Source organism: Orbicella faveolata, unplaced genomic scaffold, assembly GCF_042242905.1.
Source record: "Orbicella faveolata isolate gen_17 unplaced genomic scaffold, um_ofav_v1 contig_27, whole genome shotgun sequence".
In the NCBI taxonomy this organism is placed as follows: Eukaryota; Metazoa; Cnidaria; class Anthozoa; order Scleractinia; family Merulinidae; genus Orbicella; species Orbicella faveolata.
The window spans coordinates 9,935,840-9,953,741 of NW_028301555.1; the positions used below are offsets into that span (position 1 = coordinate 9,935,840).

General features: G+C 38.3%; 1 protein-coding gene and 1 long non-coding RNA gene across 4 annotated transcripts; both read right to left on the minus strand.

Moving 5' to 3' along the window:
- Window positions 1-528: 528 nt before the first annotated feature.
- LOC149107520 (uncharacterized) lies at window positions 529-11,397 on the minus strand. Its single transcript, XR_016209521.1, has 6 exons — window positions 11,261-11,397; window positions 8,038-8,109; window positions 4,777-4,885; window positions 3,889-3,960; window positions 2,442-2,529; window positions 529-1,902 (listed from the first exon to the last, which is right to left on the minus strand). It is a non-coding gene; the product is annotated as an uncharacterized LOC149107520 (long non-coding RNA).
- Window positions 11,317-17,797, minus strand: LOC149107521 (dnaJ homolog subfamily C member 13-like). 3 transcript variants are annotated; one of them, XM_089297033.1, is made up of 6 exons: window positions 17,454-17,583; window positions 17,180-17,251; window positions 16,646-16,753; window positions 15,934-16,077; window positions 15,133-15,278; window positions 12,636-14,784 (listed from the first exon to the last, which is right to left on the minus strand). In XM_089297033.1, the coding sequence occupies exons 3-6, from the start codon at window positions 16,712-16,714 to the stop codon at window positions 14,781-14,783; spliced, it is 363 nt and encodes a 120-aa protein (XP_089153159.1). In that variant the 5' UTR covers window positions 16,715-16,753; window positions 17,180-17,251; window positions 17,454-17,583; the 3' UTR covers window positions 12,636-14,780. The 3 variants fall into 3 exon arrangements, with proteins under 3 accessions (XP_089153161.1, XP_089153159.1, XP_089153160.1); XM_089297035.1 differs by lacking the exons at window positions 12,636-14,784; window positions 15,133-15,278 and adding an exon at window positions 11,317-12,307 and having other exon boundaries at window positions 17,454-17,797; XM_089297034.1 differs by lacking the exon at window positions 17,454-17,583 and having other exon boundaries at window positions 17,180-17,434.
- Window positions 17,798-17,902: the final 105 nt, after the last annotated feature.

Genomic DNA, 17,902 nt, shown 5'->3' on the forward strand with positions numbered 1-17,902 from the left:
GAAGGGCACACCCGCGCATATTGATTACAGACGTTGCAGCTTCGATGGACCCGCTTTTTCGCCAAATTTTACTAAAACGCAGCCACGGCTCTGGCGCACACAACTCACACGGCTCTGGCGCACACAGCTCACACGGCTCTGGCGCGGCGCTCGCCGATCTGGCGCAGCGCTCGCGGATCTGGCGCACACACAGCTCACACGGCTCTGGCGCAGCGCTCACACACATAGACACACACACATGTAAAGTGGGGGTTCTGGCCGCAAGTGAACGCACACAGTGAAAGCGTAACGCAACTCCGAATCTTTAGATGAGGAGTTGCGTTACGCTTTCACTGTGTGCGTGAGCGCTGCGCCAGAACCCCCACTTTACATGTGTGTTCAATCTTTCGTACTTAATTTTGCAGTAAATCGCGGAATAGAAGTTTCTAAGTTTATTTAGACTTAGTGGTAGTTATATGTTGAAAGGATTTTTAAATCTTATCAACGTCTATTAATTATTCGTAAACTTTGTAGTTGTCGAAGGAAACATTGTCGGTATGTAATTGTTTTATTTTTCTCAAAGGTTTAGTAATATAACTCAGTCGCGGGTCATTAGTTAATAATCTAGTTCCACATATTGTGAATATCCCGGTAATTCAACATCTCCAGACTTAGATATAGCGGAGGTAATGAGACGAACAGCTACGAACTTAGCGTGTACGTGTACTCTGTTGTTTATTGTACCGAAAGATTTGCACTGTAATATTTATCTTTATTGGTTTTTGTCTGTTGTAGTATTACAAAATAAATTGACTTTATCATCTTACAAACTTGTTTCAGTTTACTGAAAACCATGCCTACAAGGCTCTTTTGCAGATGCCGTACAAATGACGAGTATCGGACAAGAAAATTTTCAATCTTGGAAGGAAGGCAAAAATTGATGTGGAACACCGCCACCTCCCCGCTACCACCACTAACTAGCATTTCTTTTACACTTATAGCAAGAGTTTGGTGCACCCATCCTTGTGGTACATTAGCATCTAATACGCATGCGTACCAGGTGAGTGTCCCAGGTAGAAGAAACCTAATGGACTGTATGTCGTGACTGTAAGTAACTGATAACTTCGTGTCGGTTTAAACCGAAGTTCAAACTTCGGGTTTCCCGACACGGAGGCATCAGTTACTTGTAAGTCGTGACTGTAGGTAACTAATAACTTCGTGTCGGGTAACCCGAAAAAACTTCGGATTCCCCAACACGAAGTTATCGGTTAGTTACAGTCACGACTTACAAGTAACTGATTCCTCCGTGTCGGGAAACCCGAAGCTTGAACTTCGGTTTAAACTTTCGGTTATTCAACACGAAGGTATCGGCTACTTACAGTCACGACGTACAGTATATCAGGTTTCTTGTACGTGAGACACTCCCTAGTACGCATGCGTATTAGAGGATACTGTACCACAAGGATGGGTGGACGAAACTCTCGCTATAAGTATAAAAGAAATGCTAGTTAGTGGTGGTGGTGGGGAGGTGGCGGTGTTCCACATCAATTTTTGCTTTCTTTCCAAGGTTGACAATTTTTCTTTGGCCACTTCTTAAAACTGGTCATTTTCAAAGCTGACTTTACATATACAAACGTTTCCCGCCAAAAGACTTAGAAAAAATTTTACTATAAATTATGATACCAAACGTACATGCGTACGTGCAAAGTTGTACCACAAGGACGAGAGCTCTAAACTCTCGCTATAAGTGTAAAAGAAATGCTAGTTAGTGGTGGCTGGCGGGGAGGTGTCGGTGTTCCACATCAATTTTTGCTTTCCTTCCAAGGTTGAAAATTTTCCTGCCTGGTACTCATCTTTTTCAGGGCATCTCCAAGGTTGACTTTTTTCTTTCGCCTTTCCCCACATTGACCATTTCAAAGGCATCTGAAATAAAAGAGAACGTGACTTAAAACTTACAAATATTTCCCACCAATTAAGAGACTTAGAATATTATTCCAAAATAACATGATCGTAACAACTTAGTTAGAAGCTACTTAGACTTACACAATACCTTCTATGACTTACACTTAAAACAATATCTCCGAATTTTAGATGCACTTGTACTTGATGTACCAAAACCGGCACAATCAAAACCGACTGTAGCGAGACACGTTTTTTCACTTGAACTTCCATACTCATTGCGCGATTTCTCAGAAAGAATAGTTCTTTCACATGTAAATCTGCATGTAGCTGTCCCTAAACCGGCACGATTCAAAATCTATCGTAGCGATTCACGTTTGAAAGGTACTGTTGACGTCTAATCAAGTTAAAGGCCAAATATGCAACAAAAGGTTTCAACCGTTTAAAACCTGTCTAGTTCTGTACCTAAAATTCCTTACACACTCGTAAACTTTTTTTGTTGAATGCCTTGATATGAACGAGATAAGATTACGTATAGCAAATATATAAACAATACGACTTACCAGAGTTTGCCCATCGCGTTCACAGGATTCTTTCGATTGCGTGCATGATGTCCTTGAAAGCCATCTTCTCAAACTTTGAAGCTGCTCGCTGAGGAAACAAAAAGTAGTTAAAAGAAGTTACTCTTATCCGACTGTCACTGTTAACTTTCCGTATAAATTAAAATAAAAGGCAAGAATAAACGCAAATAAGATGCAAATTGTGCCGTTCTTCCGTTCTGCGATAAACACATCACGCTTTTTTTTCACAAGGCAATAAGCTATTTTTTAAAATATATATACATATATTTTCCAAAGCGCAAATAGTCAGCTCCCCTTTAACCTTTTTTAACGACCAATAGTGATTACGAAAATTGGATATAACTATCCCAGAACGCTGCGATAACTGTAAACATGACAAATTTATAATTATTTGCTTGTTCCACGTTTTAATACTTCAAAGCTGAGGATCATAAATTTTACGTTTGTATCTCTAGCGAGACAAAATTTCCCCCCAAAACAAAACAGAAACAATGAACCACCAAAGTATTACATTGTGTGCGCTGTTTAGGTACGTCACGCTGACTATTAGTGCGCGCCACTCGTATGCTTATGTAGTCAAGTTTTCCGCGCGAAGTTATGTCAAGTCGAGTTGGCGCAGTGGTCAGGTGCGCGCCTCTCGCTCCGGGACTTGACAGAGTCGAGAGTTCGACTCCCGGTCCTGGCGCACAATGGTACTTTTTTTCCTTTTTAAAACCAGAAATTAATTGACCAAACCTTCCTCGTGTGCCAATTTTTAAGAAATCAATTTTTTACCGATCGCTTACATTGAAGGAAAAAGAGCAAAGAATTTATCGTAATGTGTGATTTGCGTTCGACCATTAAAAAACCGATACTTTTTACACGGATGGAAAAGGACGCCAATATGACTTCTCCTGGCCAAACGAACTTGCTTCATGGTTCCAAAACTTTTATAGCTCGATGTATTCGATATTCTTACACTAAATACGCAGTAAAGTTCAGCCAATGTCGCAATGTCGCAATGACCGGTTTCGTTATTCTTAGTAGTGAAATTTCTCTGCCGTTTTGCAACTTGAATTATGCAGAGGTAAAGTTAAATAAAAAATCTCAAAAAAGCTTTCAAGGTTGGTTCATGCACGCTTCCTACAAACTCAATAAAATGGCGGTTCCGCCGCCAAAAATCACTCGCGCGCGAATCCCGCCAGCCACACGTTACATATGGTTCTGAGGTTCTAAAACAGAACACTGTACTCCGGTCTACACAGCATTGGCATGTTATTTTGAAAATTCTCAAACTAAATTGCAATTTCAACCAACACTGACTAAATCGGATCTCGATCGCTGTCACAACCAAACCAAACACCGTTGAAGTATAATGAACGTACAGTAGAACCACAAGTACGCATATTGGACCTATTCGTAGCTATTTAAGATATCTAAGGGGGCTCACCTGTATTCTAGCGAAACCAATTATTATCACGTTCAACATCTTTGTTAAGTTGAACACCTTTGGTTTTTAAACCTGTGGAGGGTAAGAACATTATTTGAACAGTGTTTCCTTTTCATTTGGCGGGTTGGTACTAACGCTAGCTCAATTCAATCAATTTGTATCATGCTGATGTAGACAGTCTAACTTCAAAACCAGGCAAGTTTCTATTTTGAACTGTTTTGATGTGAAAACCACACTATACTAAGGACACAGAAACACAGGGGCCGGAGAAAAAAATATACTTGGAGAACCCAACCCACACCCATCTCTCTGCATTTCTCTCTAACAAAATTTCTCGCCAACAAAAATATCATTCTAATAGCATAAGATTGGTAACAAGACAATTTACAGCATCTTCGGATAATGCAAAGAAGACAATCAACCAAACAATTTTCTTACAACCATTGTGCAAGTATTTTATTTTCTTTTAGATGTGCGTGCAGTTTCGATCATAAAACCTACACTGTACAGGTAACAACCCGTTTCTGGCATAGGGTTAGGCTTATAAAGGAGAGACTCCTGGGTTTGCCAGACAACTTTGGCTGAGTGACACATTTTTCAAGGAGTAGATCTCTTGCTACCCTGATGTGACATCATATCTCGAAATCGGACTCAAACCTGCATTGATAATTAGTCTGAAATCTCTCTTAATTATTTACCGAGATTTTTTCCCATTAAAACAGCAAGCAGGTGACTGTTTTCGTCCCATTAACTGATTCTGGCTGCAGAATTTTGTCACAGATTTTAAATCCGGTAAACTTGGGTTAGTTAAACGCGCTGACTGAGGTAACATTCAGCATAGCTGATCAAATAATCAAATCCACAGTAAATGTTAGCGACATAACTTACTTGAGTTTGTCTCTCATGTTAACAAAAAATGTGAGAGGAACTTTGTCAACAGTGTAAAAGATGCTTCGGAAAGTCACCTTGAACATTTGAAACCAGTCACCGTTGTTACCTAAAGGAAAAAGATAAGAACCTTTATTTAAGTGTCAAAAACAAAAAATGTTTTACCTTTACTCCACTTCCCTATCAAATTTTGTACTAGTTGTTGTCTTATAATAAAAGACCAAGAATAAACACAAATAAGATGTAAATTGTTTAACGTAAACACATCTACTATGATAATTGTTTGTGTTGCACTACAGCAATTTAACTGACTACAATAAACTGATTTTAAATAAACAGTTCTGAAGTGCGAACTAATAATCAATGCCACGTTGACTTTTCTGAAAGTCACTAAATAAAATTTGCCTTAAATTCAGTAGACAATTACAAATATATAATTGTCTGTGCCATGATTTACACACACGTCATGTTCTTCAAAAGCTGGGTTCATAAATTTATTGTCCCAAGATAGAATTGTACAAAAAGAAAAATATATAACATTTGAAATATACAGTATGATGTGTGCTGTGATCGAATAGCTGTATTTTTTAGTTATCTGACTCGATGATTGGCTGTCAGGTATACAATGCATTCTGATTGAATAGTGTAGCCAATCATTTTGCAGATACCCCAACTGATTCTTTGTTTTTTGTAATGCCTTTTACGAGCATAGTAAAATTTCTTGCACAGTTGCATCCAAAACAGAACATTGTGTGTAGATCCACAGGACAGATTACAATTTCAATGAATGGTAACCTCAAATTTGGATCTCTAACAACCCCTCACTTCTTTTCTCATTCTTTCCCTGCTTTTTCTTTTTTTATTTTATTCACTATTTCCTAACTTTCTATTTTTCTATTTAATAATAATAATAATAAGCAAGCATTACGTGAGGACGATAATAATAATAATAATAATAATGATGATGATGATGACAATAATAATAATAATAATAAAACATTTGTAACTATTGATAGACTGGCCTGCCTAGACTAGCGCTAGCTATCCGTGGGCCAGTCCAACTGTAAAATGCACATTAAGAAATAAAAAATGATTGATTGAATTATAACCAAACCGAATGTGGGTAAAGCGCAAGTGATTAAGGCCAGTTCCATTTGTACGCCTAGCAGACCTATTTCAAGACAATCTGAAGTTTCCAAATGAGACTACCTGTATTCTGGTGAAACGAATGAAAGATTGTCATGTTCAACATCCTTGGTTGTAAGGTTGAATACCTTTGGTCTTAAAATCCTGTGGAGGTTAAACATTTTATTCGAAGCCTATTAATTAATCAATAAAATTTAATTGTTAATATTAATGATAATAAATTATCATAAATTCTAATCATTATTTAATTAGTAATTTTCTCCTCAGCTTGCAAGTCAACACCAGCCATTTATTTGCCAGAAAATATATAATAAGTAATCAAAACAGTGAATAAAATTGATTTAATACTTGGCAAAATCCTACTCAAAATAGTACATAATTATACTAAGTGAACTGAGTAGTCACATAAGTTTTCAAATTTTACCTGGGTTGTAAAACTGAAGTCAGAAAAAAAATAGATAGGTAAGTTAATTAAAAAGAAAAGAGAAAACTAAAACTTTCTCAAGATCAGTTTCAATAATGCAAAAAGTTGAAATTCAAATCAGAGCAAGTCTATTAGACATTTTTGAACTGTTCTTTTGTAGTATCAGTTTCTTTTACAGACAGGGAAACAAAGGCACCAGACAAAGGCACCATGAAATCAACTCCTATACAGGTCAGTTCTTACACCAATCTTGTGTGGGGTTCAAGATCAATTTTGTCTTGTACTGACAATTTGTTTGTAACACCAGTCTATGCTTCACAGATCAAGAAACTCAGAGAGAGGTTTTTTGGTGGAACCAGCTCCCTTGTGGGCCAGTTCTTACACCCATCTCCTGTACAAAGCTTGAGATCCATTCAGCACATGCAGAAAGTTCAATTGTTCCTAAACAAGTTTTTTTTTTATCTTGTCCTGGCAATTTGGATATGGGACCAGTCTATGCTTCACAGATCAAGAAACTCAGAAAGAGATTTTTGGTGGAACCAGCTCCCTTGTGGGCCAGTTCTTACACCCATCTCCTGTACAAAGCTCAAGATCCATTCAGTGCATGAAGACAGTCCAATTGTTCCTAAACAGGCATTTTCTAATCTTGTGCTTGCAATTTGGATGATGGACCAGTCTATGCTTCACAGATCAAGAAACTCAGGAAGAGATTTTTGGTGGAACCAGCTCCCTGGTGGGCCAGTTCTTACACCCATCTCCTGTACAAAGCTTGAGATCCATTCAGCACATGCAGAAAGTTCAATTGTTCCTAAACAAGTTTTTTTTTTATCTTGTCCTGGCAATTTGGATATGGGACCAGTCTATGCTTCACAGATCAAGAAACTCAGAAAGAGATTTTTGGTGGAACCAGCTCCCTTGTGGGCCAGTTCTTACACCCATCTCCTGTACAAAGCTCAAGATCTATTCAGCAAATGAAGAAAGTCCAATTGTTCCTAAACAAGTCTTTTTTTTTATCTTGTGCTGGCAATTTGGATGTGGCACCAGTCTATGCTTCACAGATCAAGAAACTCAGGAAGAGATTTTTGGTGGAACCAGCTCCCTGGTGGGCCAGTTCTAACACCCATCTCCTGTACAAAGCTCAAGATCCATTCACTGCATGAATACAGTCCAATTGTTCCTCAACAGGTGTTTTCTAATCTTGCGCTTGCAATTTGGATGAAGGACCAGTCTATTCTTCACAGTTCAAGAAACACAGAAAGAATTTTTTGGGTGGAACCAGCTCCCTTGTGGGGCAGTTTTTACACCCATCTCCTGTGCAAATCAATTTTACGTTGCACTACTGTAGATCAAGAAACTGATAAACTTTTTGGTGGAACTGACCATATCCATATTTGTGTGTCCCTTATTTAACTTTTTTAAAAAATTGTCTTATATTGATGGATAAATCTAATTTTCATTGCCCCCTAATCTATTGAATAACTTTAACTACATGTAGTAAACAATAATATTAATGAAATAGCCTCTGTCAGAAATGAAGGAATGAAATTTTCTAAGTCAGTTAATTAATAGTCACAGAGCCCGACCATAGCCATTCTGGGTTGACAACTTCACAATATTTAATTATTAATTTAAAGGCTGCAGTAATGTAGTTTTTGTGATATACAGAATAAAGTTGGGCAAATACTTAATACCTGAAAACAATTCTGTGTTTCTTGGTATCTGGTCATGATCAGGGAGAACATTATCACTTGGACTCTTTTCTCCTGATGGAAGGAAACAAGTGAAAGATATTTATAAGCTAGATAATATTAAATTACCTCAATGGAATAAGTGTATACATCTACCATATAGGCTTAACATGTTAAATCCACTGTTAAATGCATCACAAATTGATGAGCTTGAGAAAGGTGCAGGGTGTCCAGCAGCATAGTTGTTCAGAAAAATAGGAAAATAGGAAACTGCAATTGAAAAAATACAAAAAAATAGGAACTTTCCTTCAAAAAATTAGGAAAAGAATAGGAGAATCATAATTGATGGACAAAGATAACCTCCCTACACCCCATCAGCTACCCCAATCGACCACTTGAGTTCATTGACAGTGATATACATTTGTACATACAGTATGATAATGTAAGCATTTTGAATTTTAAAGTTATTCTTCTTCGTCGCTCTCATTGTGATAACAACATCAGTTTGCATAACATTATATTATAAATCTAAATCAATTGAAGAGCAATCGGCAATCAGTTGTGAAATTGACATTTGAATATCATGTTTTCCTAGAAACAAGACTAGTGATACTACACTGAATTCATCAATCCAAATTCCCTGATTTTAACTGTAACTGAACTACTCAGGCCTCACCTTGTTCAGAAACTACGCTGTCTTTTCAAAACTTCAACATCAACCCAGCACACAATAGCAAACACAAATCCTAAGAGAAGTTTTAAAACGACACTTCCCTCTTGACTTGACATAAAACAACAGCTCACCCTTAATTTGACTTTAACAAGACAGTTCACCCTTAATTTGGTTTTCTTCTATTTGATGAACATCAACTTCCTCACATGAGCATCTTCCAGGTTCAAATATGATCACACAAGTGAGCAAGAGTTCAGCATGAGGACATACATTGGATAATTAACCAAATAGCAGGTTGAAATCCTCATCAGCTATTAGAGTGCTCAATAGTTTAACTAGAGACACATCAGACTTAATGACAAAGATATACAAATCATATATGATGCTCATTTCGAAACGAAACATAGAGAAGTGCAACTGAGCTTAGTGAGCATTATATGGAGCCTGAAGGACCAGAACGTTGAGTACAACATTAAATGGCCTAAGATGAAGGAGAGCAGATCTTATTCCAACACTATAAAGAAATGTAATTTGAGTTTGTGGGAGAAATATTTCATTTTATGTAAACCCAAAGTGTCAACCCTAAACAACAGAAATGAGCCAATATCTTGCTGTAGACATTCTAGGAATTTTTTGCTGAAAAATATCATCACCTTATTAGCCATAGCATCTAACTTGATGCGCCACGTACCACCCTTTTTACATATTGTTCTGTTTTTTTTTTTCAAATATCTTTCCCTGTAACCATTTTTTCTAGCAGTTGCCTGATGATTGCTTCTGAAGAAGCATGAAACCCTGAGTAGCAAGTAAATGTCTTAGACCAACTAATCCAGCTTTATACTTCCATTATTGGATAATTAACGTATTTTCAATGGGTTTATACAGAATATTATCTGTTGACTTCAACATAATCACATGAACCATATTGATACAGCTACATGTCGATACAATATATAACAAAGAAAATCATTGAGAAATATGGAACCAGTAAATCAGAGCGATGAACAGAAATCCAGTAAGGAACAGAGAACAAAGAAATAGTTACTGTCCCTAATATTTTTGCTAATTTAGAACATCCAAGTCATGACATTGCTTTATGCTAAATCCACATCCGAGCCTATGAAACACCAGAGGCTGTTAATCCATTTTCAATTTTGCAAGACATGATGCTTAATTAGCCAAAAAAAAACAAAAAAATAGGAAAAATAGGAGGTTTCATTTTTAAAAATAGGAGAAAATAGGAATTCATCTGCTCAAAAAAGTAGGAAAAAATATGAGCTGGACACCTTGAAGGTGCCAGAGCTGAGCATGATGGCTATGATTGCTGGAGCCATAGCAAAGTTTTCATTCCATTGTTAGTTACGACTGAACTGGAAAACATGGTTAATGTGTTTCACGCATGACACATATGACAAGTTAAAAAATAATAATAAGGCGTAAAATGAATGTACTATCATTTACAAATTATAAAAACAAAGCGTATTACTTTATTGATGTAGTCCTTTGCTGAAAGACAAATTTAAGAGATATTTGGCAAATACTGAAGTCTTGATCCCTTAAAAATGCTAGATCAACAGCACTGTTCACAATTTTGGACAAAAACTTGTCTTGAATTTTACACCTGCAACATACAGAAATCTCATGGTTATTAATATGGGCAGGCTTTTAGCAAGATGGGTGTCCAGGCATCCTGTGGATGGCCTCTTATTAAAGAAAATCGCTTTATTTTTCACATGTTGCCTTATAGATTGTTCATTTGAGCAGGCCCTATAGCACTTTTGGGACACCCACTTTTTAAATCTTGACCAAAAGCCTGAATGTGGGTAATATCGAGGTACAGTGTACATGTACCGTTCAAAGTTTATGTTCTTTAAACTATGCATAAATTAAAACTTAGACTGGTTTACTTGAAAGAGCTTTTAAGCTCTCCTTTAAAAATGTTGAGTACTTTCCTTGATTCGTGATTGAAAACTTCTTTCTATTGAACGAAGAAAAGGTTTGCTGTTACATGTATGCCATCCTTTCTAAGTAAGTTGTTACCAGTAGTTCAAACACTTCAGCGTGACATAAAGGGACAGGTCTGTAAGGGCGTCTAGTATTTTCCACGGTCATTTCTAGGAAAAATATATCTCACAACCTTGATCTTTACCATGAACAGCTGTGGCTAAATTTTGTTACAGTGCCTAAGAGATCAAAATAAATGACTCGCGTCTTGTTATTTGTGGATATGGAACTCCCAACAGCTGTGGGGCCCAAAGCGTAAAACCACAAAACACCAAAATTCTAGGGGGTGGGTGGAGTACCGTGAAGCCCCTTCAAAACAGAAAATCCTGGGGGTGAGGGGTCTATCTGGAAAAAAACCCTCTAAGGAGGGGGAGTGGAGGATGGTTATTTTCTGGAACCACACATTTTACCCCTCCTGGTCTGCAGTCTGCAGTCTTCATTTTACACTGACTGGTAATTTTCAAATGTTTTTTTACACATGTATACCTTGACAGTGGAGAGACTGATTATTCATGCTAATTACTTCATGAAAATCATTAATAAACATACCTGCTCTATGGTGCCAGATATTCAGTTGTCGTCCTGCACTACCATTCATTTACTCCTTATCTTATCTTTATCTGGTGATGTTCTGCTCTTCATCTGATCCAATCTTGGCTTGTAGTTTTGTTTAACTTCGTTCAGCCAAGTTATCTCGCTTGATGTCCTCTCTGTGTCCAGTCTTTCCACATACAAGCCTTCAACATTTCGGTTATTTCTCAACGAGAGGTTTACATTTTCTTGTGTGTAACAGCCCCGGGAAAAAGCCTGTTTAGTTTACTAGAGTATTACACTCAAAAAAGTTTGTTCCCTCTTGCACGTGTCTTCCGCCATCTTTGTTATCTCGACCCCACACTCACTCGGCCATAATGTCGTGTTTGTGTCACGTGATACTTTCGCCCCTAGTCTTAGCCTACAGGGGTTTGGCCACGGGGAAACTCGCTTTGGAGACGATTTGATTGGCTCAAGAGAGGATCAAGATTCACAGAGGACGTTTGAACAAGAAAAAGACCAAGTTACCGCTGCACAAAACACATTGGTTTTGAGTACAGTTCATGCTTTGGCAAGACGTCAAAACCATCTTCTCCGAAGCACGTACTTGCAAGGTTTGCTTGAAGTAAATTCTTGTCGCAGGTGTTGGTGTTTCATAACGACACTGAACGGAAGGACCAGTCAGAACTTGTTTCCAGTGGCTGAGAGCTAAGTAAAACTTCTCCGCTAGTTGAATTCTTGAACGTGATGGAATACTATCAAGCAAGAAAGACCGTGCTTGACCACATTTCAAAACACCAAGGAGAGAGTTGAAAATACTACGCGTGGCGGAGTATTTTTGACGAACTTCGAGCCAGCTCTTAAACAATCAGTTTCCACAGGTGACAACAAACTGAAAGCTCTCTGGTTTTAGGGAATGCAGTACAATGTAACTTAGACTATCCTCGATCGGGGAACCTCTTGTTAAACGGAAGGGCGATGTAAGCAGTTCCGTAGACTAGTCAGTATGAGGCAAACCAAGGCACTTGCCTCAGTCATTTTTTTTTTCTCGTTTTTGTTGTTTCTCTGTTGAAAGGCGAAATTGAAACACTGGTAAATGCCAAGGAAAAGAATTAAACCATGGACTTTGCCTCAGTCATAATTTTTTGTTTTGGCTACCGCCCTGGTGAGGCAAACCCAAGGAACGCACAGAAAAGACAAGGAGGCACAGCAGAAAAACGCTAAACGGAATACCTAAAGGAAAAGAAGACGAACTGTATAAATGGAACACAAAACGAAACACAAAACGAAACACAGAGAAGGGCTAAAGGGCAGAACTTCAGAGGCAAAATATTTAGGGAAATATATCACGTATTTAAGATATTGACAAAAAGATCTAAACAAACCAAACACCTTTTCGTGTCACGGTTTTTAATCGTACACTCACTTCATTTTTATAAAATATATTTCTAAACTTTGTTCCTGGTATAAAAAGGCAATACTATTTTTCGTTATATTACAGCCACTTCAATCTACCCATCAACTTAAAAATTACTTAGTCGCAACAGAATAACACAAAACAGACGAGAAATGACTTGTTCCTAATGGAACGTGTGGTTCTAATCAAACGTCACCGGATTTGCTCCGTTCTAGATTTATTACCTCTTACGTTTTCCCGCGCCTACTATCAGTGACTGATAACAAGTTTTCCCGCGCTTACCATCAGTGACTGATAACAAGTTTTCGCGCGCTTAGCATCGGTGACTGGTAACACGTTTTCCCGCGCTTGCAGTCGATTCCGCCTTGTTCCGGCGCTTGCCATCGGTTCAATGTTATCCCGCGCTTACAACTTGATAAATATTTTTTCTGTTCTTTGCACCAGTGACATAATTCTGCTGATTGATTGTTAACGGGAAGTACTACGTTTGCGTAAAGAAAAAAAAGAAAGAAAATGCCTCTCTCATAACGTTTAGATACCTTTCACAATACATTTTGAACTTTAAACCCTAAAAATCAGAAACTACCACAAGGCCACAATTGAAATGTGGAAGGCTAGGCAGCCAATATCGTTTAAGATCTACGTCCTCTGACGTTAATTTTTTTGTTTTCTATTACCTAACATAATTTTCTCGGTACTCTGAAATTGGTGGAAGAAAAAATGAATTGCAGCTAAATGCGTTTTTTTTTTTCTCTAACAACAGGGGTAAACTCAACCTAGCATGCAATCAGCCTTAAATGAGCATTCTGAATCGTTCAGCTTACTCGCGAAAGTAAAATATTTAAGAAGTAACATTTGGCCAACGCCTTTACAATGTACGATGCAAGCACGAGGCGAACTTCGAGACAATTCCAAAGATTATATAAATCGGAATCGCAATCAAAACGTTCTTGAATGTTTCCACAAGGCTATGCAAAAAGAACAGGGTCATTTCTACTTAAGCGACGAAAGCTGGTTGCGATATTCTAGGGCATCTTTTCATTCTAAATCAACTCTCTAACCATGACAAATACTTTCCACTACCTTCATTAAAAATTGCCTTAAATATGACCTGATCAAAATTGTTCGATATTTTGCTGTACTTTTCCAATACAAATAACAGAAAAAGACACCATATTTTACCATCAACTTGGCAACTAAATTTCAATTTAACAGCGCGGCTATCAGCAAGAGTGATAACCTTCTGCAGAAATACTTTGTTCATTGACGAACGATTCATCGCTGTCTCTTTTAAAAGGCTGTGTTGAAACAAGCGTGACGTAATTGTAGGGGACTGAAGATCAGCGAAAGTACAATATTCTTAGTTCTATTTGTCACGCAGCATGCGTCACGTTCTTGTCACGCCACGCTATAAAAAGCTATTTTAACATATGTTTCAAGTGCGACCAGTCACAACCCCATTAACCTTGAAGCCTCACTAATGATAAGATAGAATTTCTCCTTAACATATCAATAAATAACCAATCATAAAGGGCCGAAAGAATCAAGGAATGGATAATCCATTCCGATATTCAAACAAACTCTCCCAAGTAGTTCCATAATGAACATGCAAATTCAACTGAGTAAGGAGAACTTGAGTGCCGACAGCAGGGCTTAAAGGACTGACACATCTTCATTCTCACAACTTCTCTTATAAGAAATTACGGAGAATTTACAAGTTGAAACTAGGGCTTTAAGAGCTAATCTCAATTCTCTTATGTACTACCATGATAAATAGATGGATTCTATATAAAAAAATTCTATGTTGACTTGAAACTGCAGAAAATGGTCGAGCAGTGCAAAACAACTCATATCACATTCGAATCAACACAGCCCGACAAGATATTTCTTAGCGCTATCATGTACAACACAGAGATCAACTGTTGTTCTCAACTGGGTGATCTGTTTCCACCGGAGGGGGCACGCTGGACATGGTGCTCGGATTGCCAGCGCCCGTTGTCAGGTAACCGGCCACACCAGTCCCGCCTGTCAGGTAACCAGCGGCGGGTTTCTCCGAGATAAACAGGTCGTGTTTCTAATCTCTGTACGAGGCCCACACAGAAGAGGCCTCTAGAATCTTGTTTACCTGTAACAAAGATATATTGAGACACAAACTTAATCAACCCGATTATGTAGAAAATTCCAACTTAAATCGATGATTTCTACCATTTTTACAGCCAGTAAAGTGTTGAATTTGCCAATCTGCAGCGGTAAAATAATTCGGTTTTCAAGCTGAGCTACATTACAACCTCGCTGTTCAGGCGCCTTGTTTGGTAGGAATTTATTTTTAGCCTAAACAAAGCCCACTTTTTTACACAAGCTCCATAAATGTTGGTGTCCGGTTAGAGACGGAATCAGATTTGAGAATTGTCCGGAGTTTAATGTTATGATCCGCTTTCTATTCAATAATAAGATGTCACTGTGTTTTCGTTACCTCCTCGCCTCCTCGTGTGTGAGATCTCTTATCATCCCCTTCAGAGCCTTGACTACTTGTGCTTTGGTTGCGGCGGGGTTTTCCACAGTTTTTAGAGCTCCGTTTAGGAGGTTCAGAAGGTACTGAACTAATTCGAACGAAAGAGCCTAAAGAGATAAAAGGAAGGAAGTTAAGATCTCTTGAATAGTCACACAAAAGGGTGATGTAAACAAATCTTCTAATAATACACAGTATATCATAAACGTACAGCTCAATAGCTTTCATTTCGGTGGTGGCACAGTAAGGCTTCGCCCACAAACTCAAAAGTTAGAAGAGCTTCGTGCGGTATGATAAACAGTATCAGATAAAAGTATCACTCAATAGCTTTCAGTTGAATGGTCCCACACTAGGGTTTCATCCTTGTACAGCATAATAAACAGTACCAGATGAAAGTACTGCTCATTTCATTTGAATGGTCACACACCAGGGTTTCACCCACAGACTTAAAAGTTAGAACCACCTTGTACAGCATAATACACAGTGCCAGATGAAAGTACTGCTCAATAGCTTTCATTTGAATGGTCACACGCTAGGGTTTCATCCAGAAACTTTAAAGTTAGTACCACCTTGTACAGCATAGTAAACAGCACCACATGAAAGTACTGCTCAATAACTTTCATTTAATGCCCACACTAGGGTTTCATCCAAAAACTTAAAAGTCAAAACCACATACACAGCACAAACGGAAAGAGGATTAATCATCAAACATGTTAGTCTCGAGGTTTACTACACAATTCAAGGTAAATATCACTTCTTATTTACCTGTGCTACAAGCTCTGTGTGATTCTTGTCAAACATTCTGTGAAGTGCTTCACATGCCACACCCACGACATCTGGCCTCGCTTCCATTCCCTTGATCATGTGACTGATACAGTCGCTGACCTGCGCCATGCTTCGAACACAGATCTGAAAAGGGCCGTTTCCGAGCGAGAGAAATCATACAACGAATAAATCAAAATCTTAGTTCCACTATATAAGAAATGCAAAAATGTAATTTAAATGGCTTTCTTATTTTTCCACAGATGACATCCCCTTTTTAAAAATTAATCGCTCTTTCAATAATCTGATTTTACTATTTAACACAACATAGCTTTTTCAAGGTAAACTTTTTTCAGAATACTGACAATATTTCTCTCTTGAAAAGGGCCAAATTACGCTTTTTCAAGTGACGCGGACACAAACAACCTTGACTCGACGCATCGAAAAAATTTACACTACATTTTCTACGTTCGTGGTTCGTGATATATATGAATCTTTTAGTCTTACATATCCATTTACAAATAAAGCTGCGTTTTAAATTTCTCCGGCAATGTGGATGGGGCCTTAGTTTATTTCTACATGGGTGAAATGTGACGTTCCCTGCATGCAATTATGTACATCGCAAAAAAGCGACGTTGTTTTAAAATATCATTGCATAACTAAATTTCCTTTGTGAGGTCTGGATTAAACTCCATCCCCTAATGGTGTGTCTTACCTCGTTAGCCGAGAGCAAGTGAACCACTTGCACAGCGGATTTCACGACTGCATTGTTTGTAGAACCCATGCTCTTTACTAAATTTGGAATGTGGCCTAGGCCTGGGACCTGGGAATAGAGCACAGATACTCTTAACATTCGCTTTATGCCGCAATGTGAACACAAACGTTCTGCTAACTGGTGACCAATTCCTTAATTCTCACGTCTGTATACTCAATTAAGTGGTGATTACATCTGGAGAAAATAAAAGTTGATCTAGCCAAGACTACCGTTTCAAACCTCTAGCCCTGCCCGAGATCGTGTTATTTCTGAGAAGTCACTTAACGTTTTTCTTGAGTTGCCATCCAGGAGACTAGGCAAGAGCAAGCAGACACGTTCCCCACCCCAGCCCCGTACACTGAGCAGTTTTGTTCACGATATTTCAACATGGCGCATGCTTGCTTGAGGGTTGAATCGGAAAAAAATAAGTTGTTTAGAATGTGGTTATAGACGAAAATTCCCAATACCACTTCTAATTCGTCGTTTTCCACGTACCTGGTCTGCTAGCTGCGGTTGTGCCGTAAAAAGACAGAGTGTGGCCTGGGTGACAGTCTCGAGAGTCTCGCCCTGAAACGGGTTTGAGAAAAGTAGCAAGAAAGTAGAAAACGGAAATGACAATATAAAACACACGTACTAAACAGGTAAAACAGGTAAAGCAGCAGCCTGGTCTGAGAGGTTTCAGAAAAGTACCAAAAAGTGGAAAACGAAAATGACAGTATAACAAACAAGTATCAAAACGTAAACCCCTTAAAAATAAAACAAAACTTACATCAGAGGAGGATTTTGTTAGCAGTTCAACAAACTTCTGTAGCAAAGCTATAAGGAACTCCTTCGGCTTCCGAAGAACCTGAGAAGACAAAATAAAAAGAACCCACTTTCAAAGCTATACTATTGAGTTTTGTTTTACTGTAGCTTTACTGAGCTATATAATGACTTCAAAGTCAATGGTTTATTGACCTTGGCCAGAATCTTCCGTTCTAGTCCACTCGGATGCAAAATCTGCACTGACCACGATTTCTATCAAGCATTTTTTCCCCACATTTTCCTCCAAGTTACGGCTAGCTATTTGTACGTTTTGCCACCGTAATAACTGGTGTTGCAAATTTCGTTCATGCGACCTTTCCCCCTCTTTTCTCAAATTGCTTTTTCTCCCTCGCCATCAGTTACGAGCTTTCTAGCGCTTGGCACTGGTTATATGTTTTCCCGCGCTTAACCCTG